At 36.6% G+C, this 23,093-nt stretch overlaps 1 protein-coding gene across 1 annotated transcript in view; it reads left to right on the top strand.

Annotated features, from left to right (window-relative positions):
- The window catches only part of TAF4B (TATA-box binding protein associated factor 4b), a 108,400-nt gene that overhangs the window by 54,162 nt on the left and 31,145 nt on the right, over positions 1-23,093 (top strand). Inside the window, 4 exon segments of the mRNA XM_027525986.1 lie at positions 1,301-1,470; positions 7,882-8,012; positions 12,412-12,537; positions 17,332-17,388. Of these exon segments, the coding sequence (XP_027381787.1) occupies positions 1,301-1,470; positions 7,882-8,012; positions 12,412-12,537; positions 17,332-17,388 (484 nt within the window).

Genomic DNA, 23,093 nt, shown 5'->3' with positions numbered 1-23,093 from the left:
TGTGAGTGGGGTCTCTCTCCCTCTCTTACCCCTAACATGCTGCTTTTTAAAGTTGAACACCAGAGGCTTTCATATCTTAAACACTTAACTGGTATAGTTTATTTCCCTCTTTTGTATACAAATGCATTACTACAAGGAGGTTCAAATCTATTGATATGAAACTATATGATAGATCATTTGGCCCATGCAATAAATAGAAGGAAGCAATATCTTTTTTATAGAATCATGTTTGTGTAAATTGTTATGCATCGGTACTTGAGTTATGGTCAGTGACATGCCTCTTATTACATATAGTGTTAAGGATGCCATTAGAATTTTAGTATTTCTTTGGTCTTTCTCTTCTCTCTCCTTAAACATAATATACTCATCTTAATACCATAGCCATGTAGCAATTCTCTTAGATAAAAGCAACTATTTAATTTTGCTGGCACAATGCAAGGAGCACAAACATATTTTGTGTTCTTATATGTATGTCTTTTACATATGTGTGTATAATTTTATATCTTAAATATTAGCCCTTTGCAGCCATTTGCTCGAGGAGGTGGTTTAATGAATTCAATTGGTACAGATGGAGCACACCAAAAGTCTGAAGCAGAAAAACAAAGATAGTTTTAACCATGTAGTTTCAGAATAGCTAGTCTAGAGAGATTCTTCTCAGGGGCCTTTTCATGGGTATGGACCTTTCAGGATCGAAGGGTTTCTCCTCCTCAGTGGACCAATGGAGGGCACTGGGGATATTTCAGGGTTTTTTAATCATCTTGGATGAAAAAAAAGAAGCCTGTTTTTATTTCATTGTCTTTCATTGGAGACAGTTTGTGGATAACTTAGACTAACTTCCAAATCCCTCTTTTTTGAAAAAAATTATTTTAATTGGAGGACAATTTTTCCACAATATTGATTTGACATCTGCCATACATCAACGTGAATTGGCCATGGGGATCCTGTCCCTGCCCCCGCCACAAACCTCGCTCCCACCCCTCTAGTTTGTTACAGAGCACTGGACCAAATCCCTCTTAGTGCACCCTATTTACTAAACTGCGAGAGGGAGAGATGGGCACCAGGAGACAAAGGTGTCTGTGATCCATTTTTCTGATATTAAATGTACTAGTGGTTAGAGATACCAATTAATTTTAAAGACAGAGAGGGATAGCCATGCCTCACTTCTTCTCTTGCTTGGATAAATTAAGTAAGATAATGTCTTTAGTTATAAGGAGAGATCTACACTTCCTTGCTCTTTGAAATCACTCATTCACATACCACCACCACCATCAAAAACCTTTCCTTTTTTTTTTTATATTAGAGATGAAGATGACATCAATGATGTGACTTCCATGGCAGGGGTCAACCTCAGTGAAGAAAACGCCTGCATCTTAGCAACAAACTCTGAATTGGTTGGCACACTCATTCAGTCCTGTAAAGATGAACCGTTTCTTTTCATTGGAGCTCTACAAAAGCGAATTTTAGACATTGGTGAGTACGATTATTGACCTGATAAGACTGTCTGATCCAAGGAAAATGTTATCAAGAGTTAGATAGCCTGGGTTGGTTTTTCTGGAAACTCTGAAGCTTAAAACAAGTTCTGGAAGTAATCAAGATTTCATGGGTGTTACAAAAGAAGTATTTTATTTTAAAAATTATTCAAATAACTTAAATCATACAACCTGTGGTTTCTGGTATAGGTAGTAGTTAATATCATAAGCATATAAATATACTTATGATATATTTTTTTTTTTCTGTGCTGTTCTTCCTTGGTTGGCCTTTAGGCATGTAATTTATGTTACAAATTTGTGTTTATGAAACAAAGAAATAGCCAACGAGATTAAGTCCCTTTTTCCTCATCTCCATCCTGGAACTCAAACCCATCCTTACGGTAAAAGAGCGAAACTAGAATATCAGGGTTCTCTCTGGCCAGTAGTTGTTAAATGGCCTGAAGTATGTGAAAGGAAATGGTAGAGAACATACCTGTTTTATTCTGGAGCCAAACATCTTTGTTGTTAATAGCAAATTCACAATGGTAACTGGAAAAAGAGACAGATTGAAGAGACATTGTTGTGTGTGTGTCTTCTTGTTTCTTGTGTCCTGACGCAGGGGCTTGCCAGAGACTAACTCTCCTCCTTCACACATGTCCAACTTGAGGGGCCAGCACCGGTGACCTTTTAGTATGCTTGAGTAAGAACCTTTGCATTCTGTGTTAGAGACTTCACACAAAACTGTGAAAGTTTCAGATGTTTGATACATCTATGGTATATTTAAGGACTGTAAAATGCATTGTTGTTATATATTCTAAGTCTACTTAAAAATTACTTAGTAAATATTTGAGCTCCTACTGTATGCTGTACAAATTATCACTTTTTTCACCTCAGTATATGTTATCCTTTTATTTTGAAAAAGTAGAATTTCACTTCAGTTCAGTCGCTCAGTTGTGTCCAACTCTTTGTGACCCCATGAACTGCAGCACACCAGGCCTCCCTATCCATCACCAACTCCCGGAGTCCACCCAAACCCATGTCCATCGAGTCGGTGATGCCATCCAGCCATCTCATCCTCTGTCGTCCTCTTTTCCTCCTGCCCCCAATCCTTCCCAGCATCTGGGTCTTTTCAAATGAGTCAGCTCTTCGCATCAGGTAGCCAAAGTATTGGAGTTTCAGCCTCAGCATCAGTCCTTCCAGTGAACACCCAGGACTGATATCCTTTAGGATGGACTGGTTGGATCTCCTTGCAGTCCAAGGACTCTCAAGAGTCTTCTCCAACACCACAGTTCAAAAGCATTAATTCTTCTGTCCTCAGCTTTCTTTATAGTCCAACTCTCACATCCCTACATGACCACTGGAAAAACCATAGCCTTAACTAGACGGACCTTTGTTGGCAAAGTAATGTCTCTGCTTTTGAATATGCTGTCTAGGTTGGTCATAACTTTCCTTCCAAGGAGTAAGTGTCTTTTATTTTTTTTTTTTTTCATTTTTTAAAAATTTATTTTTTTATTTATTTTTATTGCTTCCTTTTTTAAAAAATTTTATTTAATTTTTAAACTTTACATAATTGTATTAGTTTTGCCAAATATCAAAATGAATCCACCATAGGTATACATGTGTTCCCCATCCTGAACCCTCCTCCCTACTCCCTCCCCATACCACCCCTCTGGGTCGTCCCAGTGCACTAGCCCCAAGCATCCAGTATTGTGCATCAAACCTGGACTGGCATCTCGTTTCATACATGATATTTTACATATTTCAATGCCATTCTCTCAAATCTTCCCACCCTCTCCCTCTCCCACAGAGTCCATAAGACTGTTCTATACATCACTGTCTCTTTTGCTGTCTCGTACACAGGGTTATTGTTACCATCTTTCTAAATTCCATATATATGCGTTAGTATACTGTATTGGTGTTTTGCCTTCTGGCTTACTTCACTCTGTATAATAGGCTCCAGTTTCATCCACCTCATTAGAACTGATTCAAAAGATCAACTGATTAAAAAGAATAAATGTATTCTTTTTAATGGCTGAGTAATACTCCATTGTGTATATGTACCACAGCTTGCTTATCCATTCATCTGCTGATGGGCATCTAGGTTGCTTCCATGTCCTGGCTATTATAAACAGTGCTGCGATGAACACTGGGGTACACGTGTCTCTTTCTCTTCTGGTTTCCTCAGTGTGTATGCCCAGCAGTGGGATTGCTGGATCATAAGGCAGTTCTATTTCCAGTTTTTTAAGGAATCTCCACACCCTCTCCAGCATTTATTATTTGTAGACTTTTGGATCGCAGCCAGTCTGACTGGTGTGAAATGGTACCTCACAGTGGTTTTGATTTGCATTTCTCTGATAATGAGTGATGTTGAGCATCTTTTCATGTGTTTGTTAGCCATCTGTATGTCTTCTTTGGAGAAATGTCTATTTAGCTCTTTGGCCCATTTTTTGATTGGGTCATTTATTTTTCTGGAGTTGAGCTGTAGGAGTTGCTTGTATATTTTTGAGATTAGTTGTTTGTCAGTTGCTTCATTTGCTATTATTTTCTCCCATTCTGAAGGCTGTCTTATCACCTTGCTAATAGTTTCCTTTGATGTGCGGAAGCTTTTAAGGTTAAATAGGTCCCATTTGTTTATTTTTGCTTTTATTTCCAATATTCTGGGAGGTGGGTCATAGAGGATCCTGCTGTGATGTATGTCAGAGAGTGTTTTGCCTATGTTCTCCTCTAGGAGTTTTATAGTTTCTGGTCTTACATGTTTAGATCTTTAATCCATTTTGAGTTTATTTTTGTGTATGGTGTTAGAAAGTGTTCTAGTTTCATTCTTTTACAAGTGGTTGACCAGATTTCCCAGCACCACTTGTTAAAGAGATTGTCTATAATCCATTGTATATTCTTGCCTCCTTTGTCAAAGATAAGTGTCCATATGTGCGTGGATTTATCTCTGGGCTTTCTATTTTGTTCCATTGATCTATATTTCTGTCTTTGTGCCAGTACCATACTGTCTTGATAACTGTGGCTTTGTAGTAGAGTCTGAAGTCAGGTAGGTTGATTCCTCCAGTTCCATTCTTCTTTCTCAGGATCGCTTTGGCTATTCGAGGTTTTTTGTATTTCCATACAAATTGTGAAATTATTTGTTCTAGCTCTGTGAAGAATACTGTTGGTAGCTTGATAGGGATTGCATTGAATCTATAAATTGCTTTGGGTAGTATACTCATTTTCACTATATTGATTCTTCCAATCCAGGAACATGGTATATTTTTCCATCTATTAGTGTCCTCTTTGGTTTCTTTCACCAGTGTTTTATAGTTTTCTATATATAGGTCTTTAGTTTCTTTAGGTAGATATATTCCCAAGTATTTTATTCTTTCTGTTGCAATGGTGAATGGAATTGTTTCCTTAATTTCTCTTTCTGTTTTCTCATTATTAGTGTATAGGAATGCAAGGGATTTCTGTATGTTGATTTTATATCCTGCAACTTTATTATACTCATTGATTAGTTCTAGTAATTTTCTGGTGGAGTCTTTAGGGTTTTCTATGTAGAGGATCATGTCATCTGCAAATAGTGAGAGTTTTAGTAAGTGTCTTTTAATTTCATGGCTGCAGTCATCATCTGCAGTGATTTTGGAGCCCCCCAAAATAAAGTCAGCCACTGTTTCCACTGTTTCCCCATCTGTTTCCCATGAAGTGATGGGACCAAATGCCATGATCTTAGTTTTCTGAATGTTGAGCTTTAAGCCAACTTTTTCACTCTCCTCTTTCACTTTCAGAATTTACGTTAGTTCAAAAGGATTGGAGTTCAGAAAACTAATGGTAAAATGTTTGTTTGCTGTTTGCTTGTGTTTTGTTTGACTACTCTCTTCTCCAGCCCTCCCTCTCCCTCTTTCTCCTCCCCACTCCTCTCTTTCTTTCTCTTTCGTTTTCTTCACTGCATTCTGTTTTGTACTGTACAGGAGGCAGTTCCTTAATTTGGGATTAAGCCTGAGCACATACCTTTCTCTGATGGCTTGGGAAATTTGCTGGTGTTTTAACGGCTTTTAGCCACATAATTATTTAGAACTCTGGTGGAGTACAAGTAGATTCGTACTTAATTTTATCAATACCCTGCCCCCTTCTAAATTTTATTTCTAGCTTGATTTAGACTGTGTGACAGGAGAACTTTTAGTATTGAAAGAACATTTTTGATCTTTTAGGACAGAGATTGACAGGTTTTTTTTTTTTCCTGCAAAGGACCAGATAGTAAATGTTTGCTACTTTGTGGGCAAATGTAGTCTGTCGCAACTGCTCACCTCTACTGTTATATTACAAAAGAAGCTGTAGACAATATGTGAACAAATACGAAAGACTGTATTCCCATCAAACTGTATCTATAAAGAGAGACCAGATTTAGCTTGCTAACCTCTGCTTTCAAGAATTCTGGGGATAAGTCTTTGTATTTTCAGTTCTTAGGGATAAAACACAAACTTGTCATTTAATATGATGGAAAACTGCAAAACTTCTTCCTTCTCAATTACCTAAGCTTTTAAAACAAAAACCATAGAGTGAATCGAGTTATATATTTCTAGGAATGTTCTTCATTTATAATAAAATTTCGTGTTCACAGAACAGGTCAGAACCAAGATCATTTTTTAATAACAGGAGTTATAAATTAACCCAAAGAATTTGGGGAGGAAGATTTTCTTACTTGGATGTGGTAGGGGAGTAAACATGCCAGTGTTCTTCCTTTTTTGTCAGTTACCTAAATTAAATGACACAGACTTTCTGTAAAATCACATAGTAAGCTTTTGAACACCAACTTGATCTCCTTAATCAGTTAATGAACTTTACCAAAGAGAGTGTTTTATTTTAAAGTGAGACTTTAACTTTGGAACTCTGTCATGTTTTATCATCAGTTTAGTGAGGATATTAGAAAATGTGATTGTTCACTAAGCCCTGAAATTGTTTGCAACTCCCAACACTTGTTTATTTTTAGTATTTTAGAAATATGGATTTTTCTTTAACTTAGGCTTCTGTTTTATATATATGCAATTATTTTCAAAGTTTTTTCCCAGACACTATATTATTAAATGTTCGTTTTTCTTAAAGTATCAACTGGCATGTCATCCTTTATATACCCATGTTTGCTTATAATTTTAATTATTGGATTGTTTTGAAATTGTATTATTGCTGCTATACAAGGCCCCACTATTTATTTATGCTGACTTAAAGTAGATTTGACTTTCCAGTTTTTTCCCCTTCCTTGAATCATATATTGGTGATGAATTCAGTTTTGCTACAAAGTAATGAACTACATTTTGAAGGTTTGGTACAGATGAAGCTGAATCGTTTTATATTCTTTTTCTGTCTGGTTTAACATAGCCCATGTTTTGAACTAAAGTTCAACATTTCTTATGGCAGCATTTATGATCAAACAATATATTTAAGATATGTTGGCTTTTTAAATTAAAGCTTATTTTTTTTTGCAATCCTTATTCACACTTTGAATATATAAGAATGTATTTCAGATAGAGTGCAAGTTAAGTATTATATTTTTAAGTTTGTGTAAATGCATATGTTAAAAACAAACACAATAGCACTTAGAAAACTCATTTAGATGAGATTACGTAATTGTGTATATCTTTAGGGTTATCATCTCTGATGATACAGGTGGTTTCACTGAGCTGGAGAACTGCTGTTTAAATACTGATGAGGTTGTTTTATAAGTAAGCTTCTGTTTTGGGGTATGTGGTCTAAATTGTTTTCCTGAAACTTTCTTCCTAGTTAGCAGAAGGAAGAATAGAAGTTTGGTTTATTTATAGAAAGAGATATAGTGAAAGAGAAGTTTTTAAAATTGATGAGTAAAATGATGAGGCTTTGAACTCATTTCAACTTGTAAATTAATTATCAAGTCAATTTATAGAACATGAGTTAGTGCAAAGTAAGCATGATTGGTATTGTACAAAAAGTATAGGTGTGTCATGTAGACAAGTTATTAACAGAGACTCACAATCTGAATTCATGGAAATAAATGTTGTAAATTGCTAACAGTGTCAAACAGGGCAAAATGTAATTTTCTATTTTTTTAATTACTAAAATTAACAGAATACAGCACTAATTTCTGCAGTTACCATTTTCCTCCCTGAACACTAGACTTGATTTGTGTTCTTATTAACTTTGTCCTATAAATGACCTTGCAAGGAGAATGATTCTAGAGGCTAAGTGAAACAATGTCTATATTTTCTGAGGCTCCAGGCTAGGTTTTATTAATGTAATGTCTAAGATCTTTGAAGTTGTGACTTTACCAGGAAAATCATAATCTCCAAACCTTTATTCGTAATGGGTATGACTTCCAGGGGGAACAGAATACCTGCTGTGCTAATTATTTCAATTATCAGCCTCTACTAAAACACGTAATGGATTTTTCCTGCTTCCACAGGTAAAAAGCATGACATTACGGAACTTAATTCTGATGCTGTGAACTTGATCTCCCATGCAACACAGGAGCGATTACGAGGCCTTCTAGAAAAACTGACTACAATTGCTCAGCATCGAATGACAACTTACAAGGTAAAGGAAATCATTAGAGAAAACCAAGCTCTTCTCTCTCCTTTTTGTTCTGTTAAAGGTAGCTTTTTGTTATGGATTCATATTCTAGGTACACTTTTCAAGGAAATGGTTGAGACATAATTCATATTGGTAGAAAATCAAATTCTCATTCCTAATGTGCCTTATTTAGATATGTTTACATGACAAATAAACAGTTTCAGTAGTATCCAAAGCTTCTGTGTTAGTGTAGACTGAAATACGCATCTGTTATGCCTGAGGCTTCTCTTCCTAAAGCTCTTGACTGGAAAGGGGAGGATGTGTTAGAAAGAAATATTGGGTAGCTGTGTTCTCTTCAGTGATCTGTACTCTGCTGGCAACTCCCGTTTCCTTTCAGTGAGTTAAGTGATTGCATTGAGGACTTTTATTTTAAAAAAATTACATGCACGAATAGCTTTATCTTATGAACCAAATGGTATGAACCAGATCACTTGCCATCATCAAGATGAAAGCACTAAATTTATTTGTATTATGGTTTTGATGGAGAACAAATATATTGGTTGATGAAGGTTAAAAGAGAAAAAGATAACCTTTCCCCTCATATCAAGAAATGTTCACAGCTAGATTTTATACAACATGGTACATGGGTAACCTTATAAGGTTTTGAGTTTGCAAGAATGGTCATTGTCATGATATCCTAGACATAGGTTAAAAGGAATCTAGGGAAGTATCATCTATGCTTAGGGTAAATTTCCTGGAGGAAATCATTCTATTTTCTCCCCTTTCTGCTTCATTTAGAATTTTGAGAGAACTGTTTATAGTTGCGTAAATCTTTTTTGAGAATTTGCTATACTGACTTAAATGTCATCAGAAAAAAATGAGGAAAAAAAGACCCCTAATGTCAGTATTTATTTCTGTGTACTGCTGGAATTTGTCCATTTCTTTTGGGTTATTTAATTTATTGGCATAATGTTGTTCATAATATTCTCTAGTAATCCTTTTTATTTTTGTAAGGTCAGTGATAATGATCCTACTTTCTTTTCTCATTTTGTTTCCTGAAGATATAAGGTTGGTTACTTATTTACAATCTCCTCTTTTAATGTAGGCATTTCTTTATTGCTATAAAATTCCCTCTAAGCACTGCTTTTGCTGCATTCAATAAGTTTTGGTACATTGTGTTTTTGTTTTCATTTATCTCTTAGTTATTTTCTGATTTCCCTTGAGACTTCTTTTATCTATTGGTTATTTAAAAGTATGTTGTTTAATTTCCACATATTTGTGAAATTTCCAGTGTTCCTTCTGTTGATTTCTAGCTTCACTCCATTGTTGTCAGAGACTATTCTTAGCACAATTCAGTCATTTTAAATGTATGAGGCTTGTTTTGTGGCCTAACATATGATCATTCTTAGAGGCTATTCCATGCACACTTGAGAAGAATGTGTATTCTGCTGTTGTTGGGGAGGAGTGTTCGGTATGTCTGTTAGATCTAGTTGGTTTGTAGTGTTAGTCCTGTTTTCATATTGCTATTCTGTCTAACTACTCAATCCAGTATTGAAAGTAAGGTATTAAAGACTTCAACTACTGTTGTAAAACTGTCTCTTTCTGAATTCTCCCCTTTTCCTCACCCTGTTGTTTCAGAGATACACGAGTGTACTTTCATTTACAGTAGGCAGTTTCTGTACAAAATGTAGCATATACATTTAGTATGGGATAGAATTTTTCCAATGATTGATTGTAATGGAATGGTTTCCATTACAATTTCCAATGTAATGTTTACTATCCCAAATACCATCCAAAGCTTTATTATGTATTACCTTCAGATGGAGTAGTTCTTGTAAGGTATGTCAGCAGCACATATTCCAAAGATTTAGTTGCCTCAGGCAAAATGGATAGTATCTACTCCACTTAGAAACTCAGTAACTTAGCTTTAAGCTAATACCTCCTTAATTTTCTGCCTTAATATTGTCTATCCTGATTGATTTTCACCCCCTCTGCCTTTCTCCACACTTACTCTTTAACATAGCTAATGCCACTGTGTGAGTTCATGCATATAGAAAGGCAGCTGCATGATCATCCTTCTTTAAATAGAAATGATAATCATTTAATTATTTTTGGATCTAATTCAAAGTTATACTTATTTTGTAGACTCTGATTATAATAACCTTTTTGTCACAGATTGAGCCTTGTCCTTATATTTTGGTTCATCCTGATAGGATTTGTTTATCTGTACAGTGTAGGAAAATTTACTCCATGAATTTCATAACAATGAGCTACTTTTATTAAAAGAGATGGTGGGATTTTGCTTTTGATTTGAAATCCATCTACTTTTGATAATCTTTCACCTGGTTAGATATAATTCTCTAATTAATCATAGTCCATAAATTGAAATTTAAATAAAGAGGTGGAAAGTAAACACATGCAAAGCTTCTGATCTTGCTGCCAGGTTTTTCCCCACTGAAGATATATTAAGAGTCTTCTAGTGCCGGTGGCTGTGGAAAAGCTTCAGTGTTTTCCAGTCGAAAGGGGCTGTAGTGCTTTCTTTAGATGGGATTCACTTGATGATGTTATCATTTGGTCTGAGTCCTTGTATTTTCATTACTAAACCACCCTCCTCTGTGATCCAAGAAGACTTCAGTTAGACCAGCTGGATAGACAGGAGGGATCATGATAAGATTGGGGTTACTGTTATTTAAATAAAGTTAGAGACTCAGTAGAAATAGGGAAGACACTCATTTGTTTAGGATCTGGAAGAGTAAAGGAAGGATGCATTAAGCAAGAGGTAGTTGCACTGAGCTGAAAGAGAGAGAGAGAGAGAGAAGGAATCTTAGCATGGAAATGAGATTGGGTTCAAATTTAGAAAGTCTCTGCCCCTTTTTAATTTAGCATTTGTTGTCCTTTTAAATTAAATCCTCTCAGTAAACTATCTCCAGAGTGTATGAACACAAAAATGGTAAAAATAAAGTATTTAAGAAACCACTGATTATTTTGTTTATGCCTCTATGGTTGGCCCATAATGTATTCCATATTCTATCTTGTATTATTTAACTTTAAAAAACATTTGAGAATTCTTCTTTGTATTAAACACAAAGTAAAATAAGTAGCACTAATACATCCTTGTTCGTTATACTATGTAATACTCCTTTGATCTGGTTAAATACCAACAATAAAAATTTAATTTAAAAAGAATCTTGGGCATATGAAATCTCTCAGTCCCAGTTAATTGAATCAGCCATGAGCTTGGGATAAAACAAAGATGGGAATGGTACGGTAACCAGATTTCCAAGCCAGGCACTGACTGTTGGACTAAATGTTTAAAAACATTCAGTTTTCCTGTTATACAGTCTCCCTCCTATAGCTTAGATGTCTGAATTACTGAGATGAATAGATGGCAGTAAGTCACCCCCCACCCCAACAAGCATATGTGTATTAATATTAAGAGAGACGGGTGGTCATTATCAGATGAAGAAAATAAAGTATTTAGATTGTAAAGCACTGTTTTATACTTTAGCATATCAGAATAAATGAAACTGTAAACTTTATCCTTTTATGGAACATTGAAGATGAATAATTACACTTCTTGTTATAACTCTAATTTATGGAAGTTTCTGCCCAAGTCCATAGCTTAAGGAAATCCTCACAACAGGGTTTAGGATTTTAATGTTTGCCATTTGATCTTATGTTGTCTTTTGATAGAAGTTGCATTTGTTTGTCAAAGTTAGACATATTCAGCAATAGAAGCAAAGGTGATAACTTTCATCTTTGGTATGTTTTTCAGGGAGGTGATTATTTTTTTTTATCTTTTATGGGCCTAAGATTTAATTAATCATTAAAGTCTGATGAGATTGACAGTAGTTTAACTAGAAAGATTTAGATGATAGGTAAACAATACACTGTTTTGCTTTCTGTTCCTACTATCAGGATCCACTGGGCTTAATTCCTTTTTCCTCCCCTCTGGATGAAGCTTACTAGGAAAGCTCTTTGAAATTTTTGCTTAATCGCCTCTCACATTTTAAGAATGAGGGCTTCCCTAGTGGTTCAGACAGTAAAGAATCTGCCTGCAATTCAGGAGACCCAGATTCCATTCTTGGGTCAGGAAGATCCACTGCAGGAGGGAATGGCAACCCACCCCAGTATTCTTGCCTGGAGACTTCAATAGACAGAGAAGCCTGGCGGGCTACAGTCCGTGGGATTGCAAAGAGTTGGACGTGACTGAGAGATTTTCAAACTTCTTTTTAAATTGCCTCTCAGATTTTAAGAATGGTTAACATACTTGCTTTGTTGTTCGTTTAGCAGAAATAAAATATTACGTCCTAAAAATTTACCTCCCTATGTATCTTGGTGTAACTGTCTTTAGTTGATTTATAACAAGACCTAATGTAGAATGTGTTGCCTTGGATCATCAGAAGACTTTTTTTTTCCCCAGGCGAGTGAAAATTACATCCTGTCTAATGACACCAGATCACAGCTCAAATTTCTTGAAAAGCTAGATCAACTGGAGAAGCAGAGAAAGGATTTAGAAGAAAGAGAAATGTTACTTAAAGCAGCCAAGGTAAGATCCTGTGTGATTTATGAGTGAACATGGCCTGGCAAGGAGGTCAGAATCAGCTTTATCATTGGTTGACTGTCTTGGTTTTGTTAGGCCATTAGATGTCTCTGAAGGATTTCTTAAAATGGAATAGTTTTTAAAAGTTTATTTATTTTGAAATCATCCCATACTTACAGAAAGGTTGCCAGAACAACACATCTCCTTTTAGTTGAGGTTCCCATTTTTAAGATTTTAGTGTACTTGCTCCATCTCCACTGTTTCTGGAAACAGGTACACACTCCCATCATCATTATTCTTTTCTTCTGTTCTCTTTCAATTCAGAGGTTTCTCGTACTGTTTTCTCTAGTCTTTCTCTGAACCTTTGAAAGCAAGCTTTAGACATGACATCTCATCATCACTCCTGAACATTGTAGCATGTGTTTGGAAAATCAGGGACAGTCTTCTGTATAACCTTCCAAGTCAGGATGTGACTGATATGACACGACCATCTAAATCCTTAGACCCCAAGCCAGCTTTCACCGGCTGCCTCAAATCTTTTTCCTTCAAGGTCCATTTTCCCGTTCAGCTATATGTGTCTGTCCAGTTGTCATCTCTTTTCAGACTCCTTCTTTCAGATCGCCTCACCCTTTTCCTTTCATGTCTTTGACAGGTTTCAAGAGTACAGGCCTTTCCTTCTATAGGTGACTCGGAACCAGAGTTCATCTTGTGTTTCCTCGCGATTTGATTTAGGTCATGCATTCTTGGTGGTTATACATACATAGAAATGATGCTGTGTTCTTCTCAGCTGATTCTTTCAAAAGGCAACCTTGATCAGTTCTCTCTATTTTAAATTTGCCCTTTTCCCCTTTGTAATCAATTAGTTTTTTGTAGAAAGGTATTATAGGATTATACCAATAATCCCATATGTTATCAAACTCCACTTAGCAACATTAGCATCTATAGATGATATCTATGAATCAGCTACATCTACGATGGCTGCCAAATGGTGATTCTTTATTCTTGTCACGTCTTCCACATTTGTTAGTACTGTCTTCTATGGAAGAGCTTTTCTTTCTCTCATTCATTCACTCATTTTTATCAGTATGGCCTCTCAGATTTCTGTTTGATTCAACAGGTTGTAACCTGTTATTGTCATGATTTATTCTGATGCTCAGATCTCTTGAGTGGGAGACCCTTCCAGCTGGCACCTCTGTTCTTTTGTCTGATTAACATCATTCACTGAACATGTCCTTACTTTCAGGCACAAGATACTCCAGGCCCAGCTTTCATTCATCTTCCCCAGCCATAGAATCAGTCATTTCTCCCAGGAAGCCTATATTTTTTCAGTTGAAGATAATGCCCAGAAACAAGATTAGAGCCTACCGTGTGCCCCTTGCTCAGAGGGTATTATTACATGTAGACCCTGTCAAATAGACAGAGGTAGGAAGTATATGTATGGTATGTATATATGTGCACATATGCATATAAACACACAGATCAATAAGTATTTTTCTGTGTGTGTATGTTATAAAACCATAAATTTATATTATAAAACTATAATTTTTTATATGAATACCTTTGACACTATTTTATATCTTAGGATTCTTCCTACCCTTAACCTTTCCATGTTTATAAGTATTTACTCTGTAGTCAGAAACTTGGCTCTCATTATCCTTGATATATTTACTTATATTTGCTATTTACTTATTTGATTAATGTAACTAATCTTTCAAGCAGCCATGTTGACTGACTCTTCTGTCTGTTACCACTGTTATCCCTACCCTCATTTCATGGCACATGCAATTGGCTGCCATGCTTGCTGGCCCATGCCTTGGCGAGCCTCCACAGCCCTTCATCTCCCTTCATCTCCCTTCTTTCTTGGCCTCTGGTCTACACCTTCATGTGTCAGGGTGCACCAGAGCTGTGTGACTGAGCAGCTTCTCACTGCCCACAGTCTCAGTCCCCATTTTTGACCCCTCTTGCACTGGGAAAGGCAGCTGGGACAGGCAGATGCTCTTTCCTGAGCCTGTGAGTGTTATAAGCAAGCATGCAGCCTCTGTAACGAGGTGGTTTATTGGGATTTTATTTCCAATTACTATGCTGTAAACAAGGTTATAAACTATTAAATACTCATTTAGTTCTTGTTGGATGTAGTATATTATATTTGCTCTCACTTTCCCTTCTTTTCACCTTGTAGTCTTGCAGGTTTTCTTACCCAGTAAATGAAATTGTTACTCACCCACATGTTCAAGCCAAGAAACCTAGGACGTCATTGTTAACTCCTTTCCTCTCTTCTTGTCCTGCATCCAGTCACTTCCTATTCAGTTCCCAAAATGTATCCATCACCCTGTCTTCATCACTGTTGTCACCACTCTAAGTCATCTTGCCCTTGAACATCTATATCTTCTAACTAACATCCTTTTCTTTCTACAATCCATTTTTCATACTGTTGTCAGGATAATGTTTTCATAACAAATCATGTATGTGTCTCTGTTGCATAAAATTCCTTCAGTGGCTTCCCCTTGCACTTAAATTAAAATCCAAACTTCTTACCAAATTTTAAGTGGCACCCACCTCCCTCTCTGACCTTGCCTCGTGATTTTCCCTTCTTCGCTCATTCAGCTCCAGTCACAGTGAGCTTTCATTGCTCTCTAGGTTTGTATCCTAGACTACTGATGAGGCATCCAAAACTGATCGCTGAGTTCCCTTCCCCAGATCTAGCGCAGTTTTGACCTTCTCGGAAAGTTGGAACTATCATCCTTCCAGTTACTTAGACCGCAGTCCTAGGCGTCATCCCTGACTCCTCTCTTTACTTCACACCCTGTGTCCAGTCCTTCTGTAAATGTGGTTGGCTCTGCCCCCAACATATGTTTCAATCTAATTATTTACTGTAACCTTCTCTGCTCTGATGCCGGCTCAAGTCATCCTCATCTCTGTCCCAGTCTTGTATTCACAACAGTTGTCTTAGAACAGTCTCCTAATTGCTCTGTGTTCCTGTGCCTCCAGTCTTGGGTCCCTTCAGTGCACCCTGTACACGGCCTCCAGGGTCCTTTCAAAAGTGTCTTGTCGGTGGCATCTCACACCCGTGCTTCAAATCCTCCAGTGGCTTTTTCTTATAACAAGAATCAAACCCCAACTCCTGCAAGGCGGCCCCTGGTATCCAGCCGCAGCAGCCTCCTTTTTTCCTCAAGTGTGCCAACCAGATTCCCATTTTTTGGCTTCTGCAGTGACTTCTGCCTTCTGCTTGGGGTGTTTTCCCTCAGATCTTTGTGTGGCTGCCTCCTGCTTGTCATTCAGATCTCCACTCAGTTTTCACTCCTTAGCGATGGATTCTGTCCCATTCTAGCTGTAGAAGTACTCCCCGCTTCTATCACATGATCCTGTTTTCTTTATAGCACTTACCATTCTCAGTCATTTTTTATTTTTCCCCATCGTAAATATTTTGTGTTTCACAGCTGTGTTTAATTTCTGTGAATTTTATTATTTTTATCTTCTTAGGCAGGGACTTTGTCTTGTCATCTCATTTCTGTATCTCCAAGGCCTAGAACAGTGACAAGTCAAGTAGGATACATACTGTGGGTAGTCACTAAATGTTGGTTGACTCACAAAAACTTGATAACAAAATGTGCCCGTTTTATACTGAGACAAAGTATTATATACACAAACATGTACATGCACACATATACACATGTTTTTGTGTGAATACATACATACACATACTCATTCTCTCCTAACGTAGATATAATAATAAAGGAGTTTTCTTAGTTTCAGTTGGAGTGAAGTTGTTCTATTAGATTGGACACAAAGTGAAGAAAAAATTACTTTGAATAGAATCTTATGTAAGTATTAAGGTGTTTAAAATTAGAAGGCACTCAAATCTAAACAGTTTCTAGTATTTTCCTTTAACAAAATTCTATTACATTAGGAAATACATTTAGCTTTTATTTTGTTAGCCTATCTTTAGTTAGCTAATGTTTCACTTTTTAGAATAAATATTCAGATTTATAAGGAATTAGGTAATTTTGTTAGAATGAGAAAAAGGATACACCTGTCCATAGTGTCTTTTTCAGCAGACAAATGTCCAAGGTGTCAAAAATAAAATTCCTTCCTTACCTTTTGATCCAACATAGCATTACATGTAGAAGGTAGCTCTCTTCTTATAGCAGTCTTCTAAAATTATTCATTTTTGGAATGTTGAACTGAATTAGCATGGAAAGAAACATTCAATAAACAGTTTTTGAACTTTTACTTGGGCAGAGCATTCAACTAAGTGCAATAGAGAATCCAAAGAAGATAACATATTCTAGTGAAAACACTGTGGTGTATTTCTTCCTTAATTCTTAAAAATTACACTTTTGAAGAGAGAGAAATTCAGTTCAAAGTCCATCAGTTTCTTGATTGTAATAGTCTTTGAAATACCATATGTTTTACCAAAATGGCTTCACCTGAGGATTAGCCAGTGTTGATTGTTTTCATTCATTTAAGCTAACAGTTATCCTCCTTTGCTTGCCTTCCTCTGTACCATCCATGTTTCAGTTTTTAGTGTTCCAACAAGAACAACGTCATGCCTCAACTGGACCTGACCGACATTGTTAGCATCATTTTCTGTATAAACTTCCTCCAGGCTAGAACCGCAGCAGCCAGCCCAGATGATGAGGTGGGAGGAGGTAGGGGGAGCACGGGACTGGATTGAGGCATTTTCCCCCAGAGCTAAGGTTTTCAATCACAAGAGAAAATTGTCATTTATTAAATATTTAACGGCAACTATGGTGTTTAGATGCAAGTAATTTCTATTAAAATTTTCTTTTCCTTTGATAGAGTCGTTCCAATAAAGAAGATCCAGAACAGCTGAGATTAAAGCAGAAAGCCAAAGAGGTAGGACTTTCAAGTTACCATGCTTGTCTTTGTGTTGGAGGGAAGGTTGGCAGCTTTCTCCTGGCAATTAGGTCAGGGTTTATTTTGCTGTTGCATACCATTTGCCGAAGCCTTGGGGAAGGACAGGAACTGCTGAAGGCAAGGGCAATGCTTCAAATGAGGTCAATGAGTTATGTGCTCTCTTTTTAAAATTTATTTTCAAGGCTTAGGCCTGTCTAGAAATGGCTCTTTGTAAACTCCAGCAGCCCAGTTGGAGGAATATAATGTGAGATTAAAAAAAAAAGAAAAAAAGAAACTTCTGAGATTTAGCATCTGGGACTGTACAATAGGCTACATTTTTCCAGGGTAATTGTTCGTTTTGTAAATCTGATACTGCTTATAATTCTTTGGCTGGGAGGTGGTACTGGGATTTAGTTTTAAATGGAAAACGCCTCTGGCTTTTAATTTTCTGGGCCCAGCAGTTTTCTGTTCTGGAATGGAGCCCTTGTTTCTCACAGTTCATGTTTAGCTGCAGGGGTTTTAGTTTATAGCTTAGACTGGTTAAGCTTTTACTCCCAGAGGCCTCTGCATAGCAACTGTAGAAATCAACAAATAAGTTCATTTATGTCTGCAGCCTCCTCTCAGTAGCTGACTTTTTACATTTCCCAATATCCATTTCCTGACTTTTCTAGCCCCAGAGAAAAAAGCTCCACTAATTGGAGCTTATTTTAATTGAGCCTTAATATTGGATCTCACTGGAGTTGCCCCCAGAGCTGCTGAGAACAGAAGGAAATGAAAGTACCTAAGGTTGAAGATGGGGTGTGTGTGGATGGATGGGTGGGTGGGTGGGTGGGTGGGTGGGTGTGGGTGTGGGTGTGGGTGTGGGTGTGTGAAATTTTTCACTTGACCTACAGATTTCTTTTCCCTGCTGAATAAATCATCAAGCCTGTTCACATTTCTGATTAAGGATCTGACAGCAGACGATAATAAAGACAATTGAGGTGTGAGACGTGTGATATGGAGCTGAAGAAATTGGTTTCTATAGTTACTTGACTGATTTCATGCAATTTTTAAGGATCTTTGTGCTAAATAAGAGTGATTTCCTGAGCAACCTTTTTCCTTAACTGTGCCTCTTGAACTATGAAATTTGTTGTTGCTTAACATTGCTGCACTCAGCTCCTAGGTGCCAGCAGCAGCAGGTTATTTATGAATGTTTTAAGGGCCCTTATTGTTTGGATTAATGTAGGAGCTGAGGCAAAACAAATGGAAATCTAGTAAGATCCTTACAATCAATGTGGTGTGTGTTCACTAAAACAGAAAAGGAAGAAAACGTGAACTCTGGATGGAGGAGTTTCTGGATTGGGGTGAAGAGAACTATGAAAGGAGAACGTTAAAAATGATTTGAAACCAGAATCATTGTATTTCAACAACAAAAAGATTTCTGGTACTCGTTTCTTTCCAGTGGAAAATTTACCTAAAAATATCACCTGAAAAAAGGAACCACAAGAACTATACCTATACTCTTTCAGCAAGCCTGGCTTGATGGTGGATTCTGTGGCGATGGACACTCTGTGGTTGCTTTGAATCATGTGTGGTCCTCTTTGTTTTCATTAAGGACGGATTAGATGGTTATCTTGCTTCCAATTCCAGCCACTTTTGGAAAATATGTATCAGAAATCTTACCCTTTTATCATTAAAGGCCTTATCCTGTCTGTTCTTCCTTCATAAACCTTCAAACCTCTGGATGAGTAGATTCAGTTTTCCTTCAAATTTATATGGAGTGGTTTTGGTTGGTTGGTTGGTTTTTCTTTTAATTGTGTATGTGTGTGTGTGTGTGTGTGTTTTAAATTCCCTGAGGGATGAATAGTTGGATAGGATTTTTCAAAAAAAGTCTAAAAGCAAATATGAAGGAGAAAAAAACTTCTCCATGAGAGCAGGTGGTGGCAAACCTGTTCTTTTTTCTCCCCACTCTTTTCGCGGCTCCATTTATTTCTTTTTCCTAGCAAGATTTAAAAGACTGTATATTTTCTTTCCAAAATATTTGGAAGGTTTTCTGGTTGCTTGCTATTTTAAATCCTCTTTGATTAAAAAAGAATCAGATACATTGGCCCGGTTCCAAGAACAGGGCCACCCTGTATTTGTTGCAAATGTTTAATAAAAGTAAAATATTGTCATTTTTGTCATCCCTTTGCCCCCTAGAACTCTTGATAACTAATATTCTTAGGGCCTCTAGTTTAGAATCAAATATACCATATTTTTTTAAGAACTTTTATTTTGTATTGGTGATATAGCCAGTTAACAATGTTGTGATAGTTTTCAGTGGACAGCAAAGGGACTCAGCTATACAAAAACATGTATCCATCTTCCCCCAACTCCTCTTGCATCCAGGCTGCCACATAACAGAGTTCCATATGCTCTTCACTAGGTCCTTACTGTTTATCCATTTTAAATATAGCAAAACACCGTATTTTGTTTGGTTGCAATAATCATTGACCCTGTCTTTTTTTTTTTTTGAAGTTTACCACTTCAAATATTTATTTAATAAATTTGAAGGTAAATATGGAAAAGCTACAAAATACAGAAATTTAGTTTATTAAATTCCTTTCAATTATAAGAAAAATATGAAGCGTGCTTCACATCTGTATTTTTTATTTTGAAAATATTGTGCTAATAAATCCTAAAACGAGATGCCAGTCCAGGTTCAATGCCAGACCCTGTCTTATAGAGTTGAATTGTTATATCGTCATTTGTAAGGTTATCATTTGGAATGTGTTAATTGTTATCACACTGGTATAAACTATAAAGCTTTGGTTTTGTAATGTTTTAGTATTTGGCTGTTTAGGAAGTTTTCACTGTCCAGTCACGAAAATTAGTACAGATGCCTTCCAGTTTCCCAATTAAAACTGCTTTGGTCTCCTTTTCCAGGTAATTACCTACCTACCAAGCTGGGCACAGGAAATAGATTAATGACCGTATCTTACAAATATACAACTCCAAAAAACTATTTAAAGAAGCTGTAGGCTTTATTGATCCTGAGAAATGTTTCAGCAATGATGTCTGTCATATAAATATTAAAGCACAGCTTGAGTCCCCTTTGTACATAGGCTTATACTTCATGATTGCTTTTAGATGTTAAGGGCTAGAGTTTTGATCTTGGTCATTTCTCCCCTTGGTTTTCTTGTCTCTAATACAGTTTTAGAGTCTATGCATTCCTTCTCGACAAACTGTGTTCAATTGAGCAGGTTTTTATAAAGGTGTCTAATTTCTTTTCATCCTTCCTGTTGACTTCTTCCAATTTTGTCATTCTCATTCAGCACATTAAAAAAGAGTAAACTGGGTACTTCCCTGGTGGTCCAGTAGCTAAGACCCTGCGCTCCCATTGCCGGGGGCCTGGGATCGATCCCTGGTTGGGGAAACTAGATCTCATATGCCCCAACTAAGATCCAGTGCAGCCAAATAAAAATAAAGTAGGCTGCCTTTGGGTTTGCCTTCAGCTTAATCTCAATCCAGTGAAGTAGCTCCTGCTACATTCTATTCTTATTGACCTGACAGGTTATCTGTCTATTTGAAAACCTTGTTGTCTGGCTAAAATGGCTGTGGATATCAAACTTTCTTTAAATTTATTTTTATTGGAGGATAATTGCTTTACAGTGTTGTGTGGGTGTCTGCCATACAACAATGCAAATCAGCCATAAGAATACATATATCCCTATATCCCTTCCCTCTTGAATTCTAATTGCAACTTCGGGGCCATCTTTTTCCTGTTTTCTATTTTTTCCTAGAAAAACATCATTATACGTGTCCTCTCTTTTTATTGCAAGTTTATATTTTAAATATGGTCACTTTTAAATTGTGATGGCTTTTTTATTCCCTTAGATACTTTTACAAAAATGTAAGTACTGACATTCTTCCATTTCACTGTCCGTTTGTGAAAGGTTTTAAATAGATTACTAATTGCCAGATTGTGACTTCAAACAAGCAGGGGCATTTTTGTTCAGTGCATCTGCAGACTTGTCTGAAATGTGTGCTGTGTGTCCTAGATTACCATCTAGCCTTCAGTGTTTTCCTTTCTTACCACATCATCCAGAATTCTATGGAGCAAGCCATCTGACCTTGGAGTTCAAACAGCCTGACTCCTTAAACATTTGTTATATATATTGTGACCCTTATTTCCTTTTAAATATCTTCTTTCTCCTGTGGGAATGTGAGTTCAGTACATCTGTGCAGAGTGAGACAAAGAATTCATTTTCTGTATAACAATTCCTAGCATTCCCATTTTCATTTGTTATCAGACAATAGAAGAAAGAAAAAGGAATGCAAGACATGTAGCTACTGGCACATTAGTCTCACAGTGCTACCTCTGGAAACTACAAAAATAAGTATTAAATGATTAAAATGCATAACAGTACCCTGAAGTACTTGGGGTTTTTGATTGTATAAGATAGAAGAACTATAAGAAATACAATTTTCCATAAAACATTATTGTGCAATAAATAGAATACTGACTCATAAGACTCATTACTGATTAGAAAATATATTATTTAGGTACAAGAAGGGTAAGGGACTTTTTATAATGAAATTTTAAAAGATATGGAGTCAATGAAATGTGATGGTGAAGGCTAACTGTTAAATTATAGCAAATTGTGTTTAAACTTTATGCTAGTTCTACAGGAGTCAAAATTCATGGAACACTGAACAGGGCAAAATGAAATTTGTCATTAAAAGTACATTCTAGCAATCAAATTAATGTAGTATGGAGAAGGTGTTCTTAAAATGACAAGTTATAAAGAACTTGTATACATAGCAGAGAAACAGAATTGCCGTGTTTCAAAGCATTGGTAGTCTAAGTGGTTCTCAAACTCAGGTATACATAAGAATTATCTGGAGGACTTGTTAAAACACAGATTGCTGGGTCCCAGGCACCTATGATACAGCAGGCCTGGGTGAGGCCTGAGAATTCACATTTCTGACCAATTTCCACTGATTTTGCAATTGCTGCTGCTGCTCTGGAGACTACACTTATAATCCTTGGTCCAGGAAGAGAAAGAAGGTGGCCTTTAAAATCTATCACTTTTCTTTTCCCATTGACTGTATAGTCATAGAAAGTTAAATTAAATACTATGATTTGGGGACTCTGAGAATTGGCACAGTTCAGGCCCCATCCAGTTACCATTCACTTGGTTCTTTTGGACACAGGAAAGCTACAGTAGGTTTTTTAATGGATATTTTCACAAGAGACCTTTTTGGTTGTATCTCTGGATTGGTGTACGTGAAAAAGATGACATTTTATTTTTTATTTAGAGCTTCTTCAGAAGGGAGTATGCATCTTTAATTTTGAATATGGGATCTGTGTGTCTTGAGAGACATGTTTTCCTTTTGTGGGAAAATGTATGTATTACAGCGGAGGGAGCATTGAGGTAGGAGTCAGGGGTCTTGGATGCTAGATTCAGTCTACCATTGTCTCGATTTCACTGTGGGAAAGTCACTTGACCTCTTTAAACTTACCCATTTTCTTGTATTTAAAATGAATGTGACAATACATACTCTGCTTGTATTATAAAGCTGTCATAATTTAGGGAAAGGTGAGGTATTAGAGGGAAAACCAGTAGCTTAAAAACATTAGCTATGGAGACCTTGAAGAAAGATGCCATCAGGCTTTTAAATATAAGCCTGAGATTGACCATGGATATGTCTGTTTCCAAAAACTAACTAACATACCAATTTTG

Source organism: Bos indicus x Bos taurus, chromosome 24, assembly GCF_003369695.1.
Source record: "Bos indicus x Bos taurus breed Angus x Brahman F1 hybrid chromosome 24, Bos_hybrid_MaternalHap_v2.0, whole genome shotgun sequence".
NCBI classification, from domain to species: Eukaryota; Metazoa; Chordata; class Mammalia; order Artiodactyla; family Bovidae; genus Bos; species Bos indicus x Bos taurus.
This window is presented reverse-complemented; position numbering and strand designations above follow the sequence as displayed.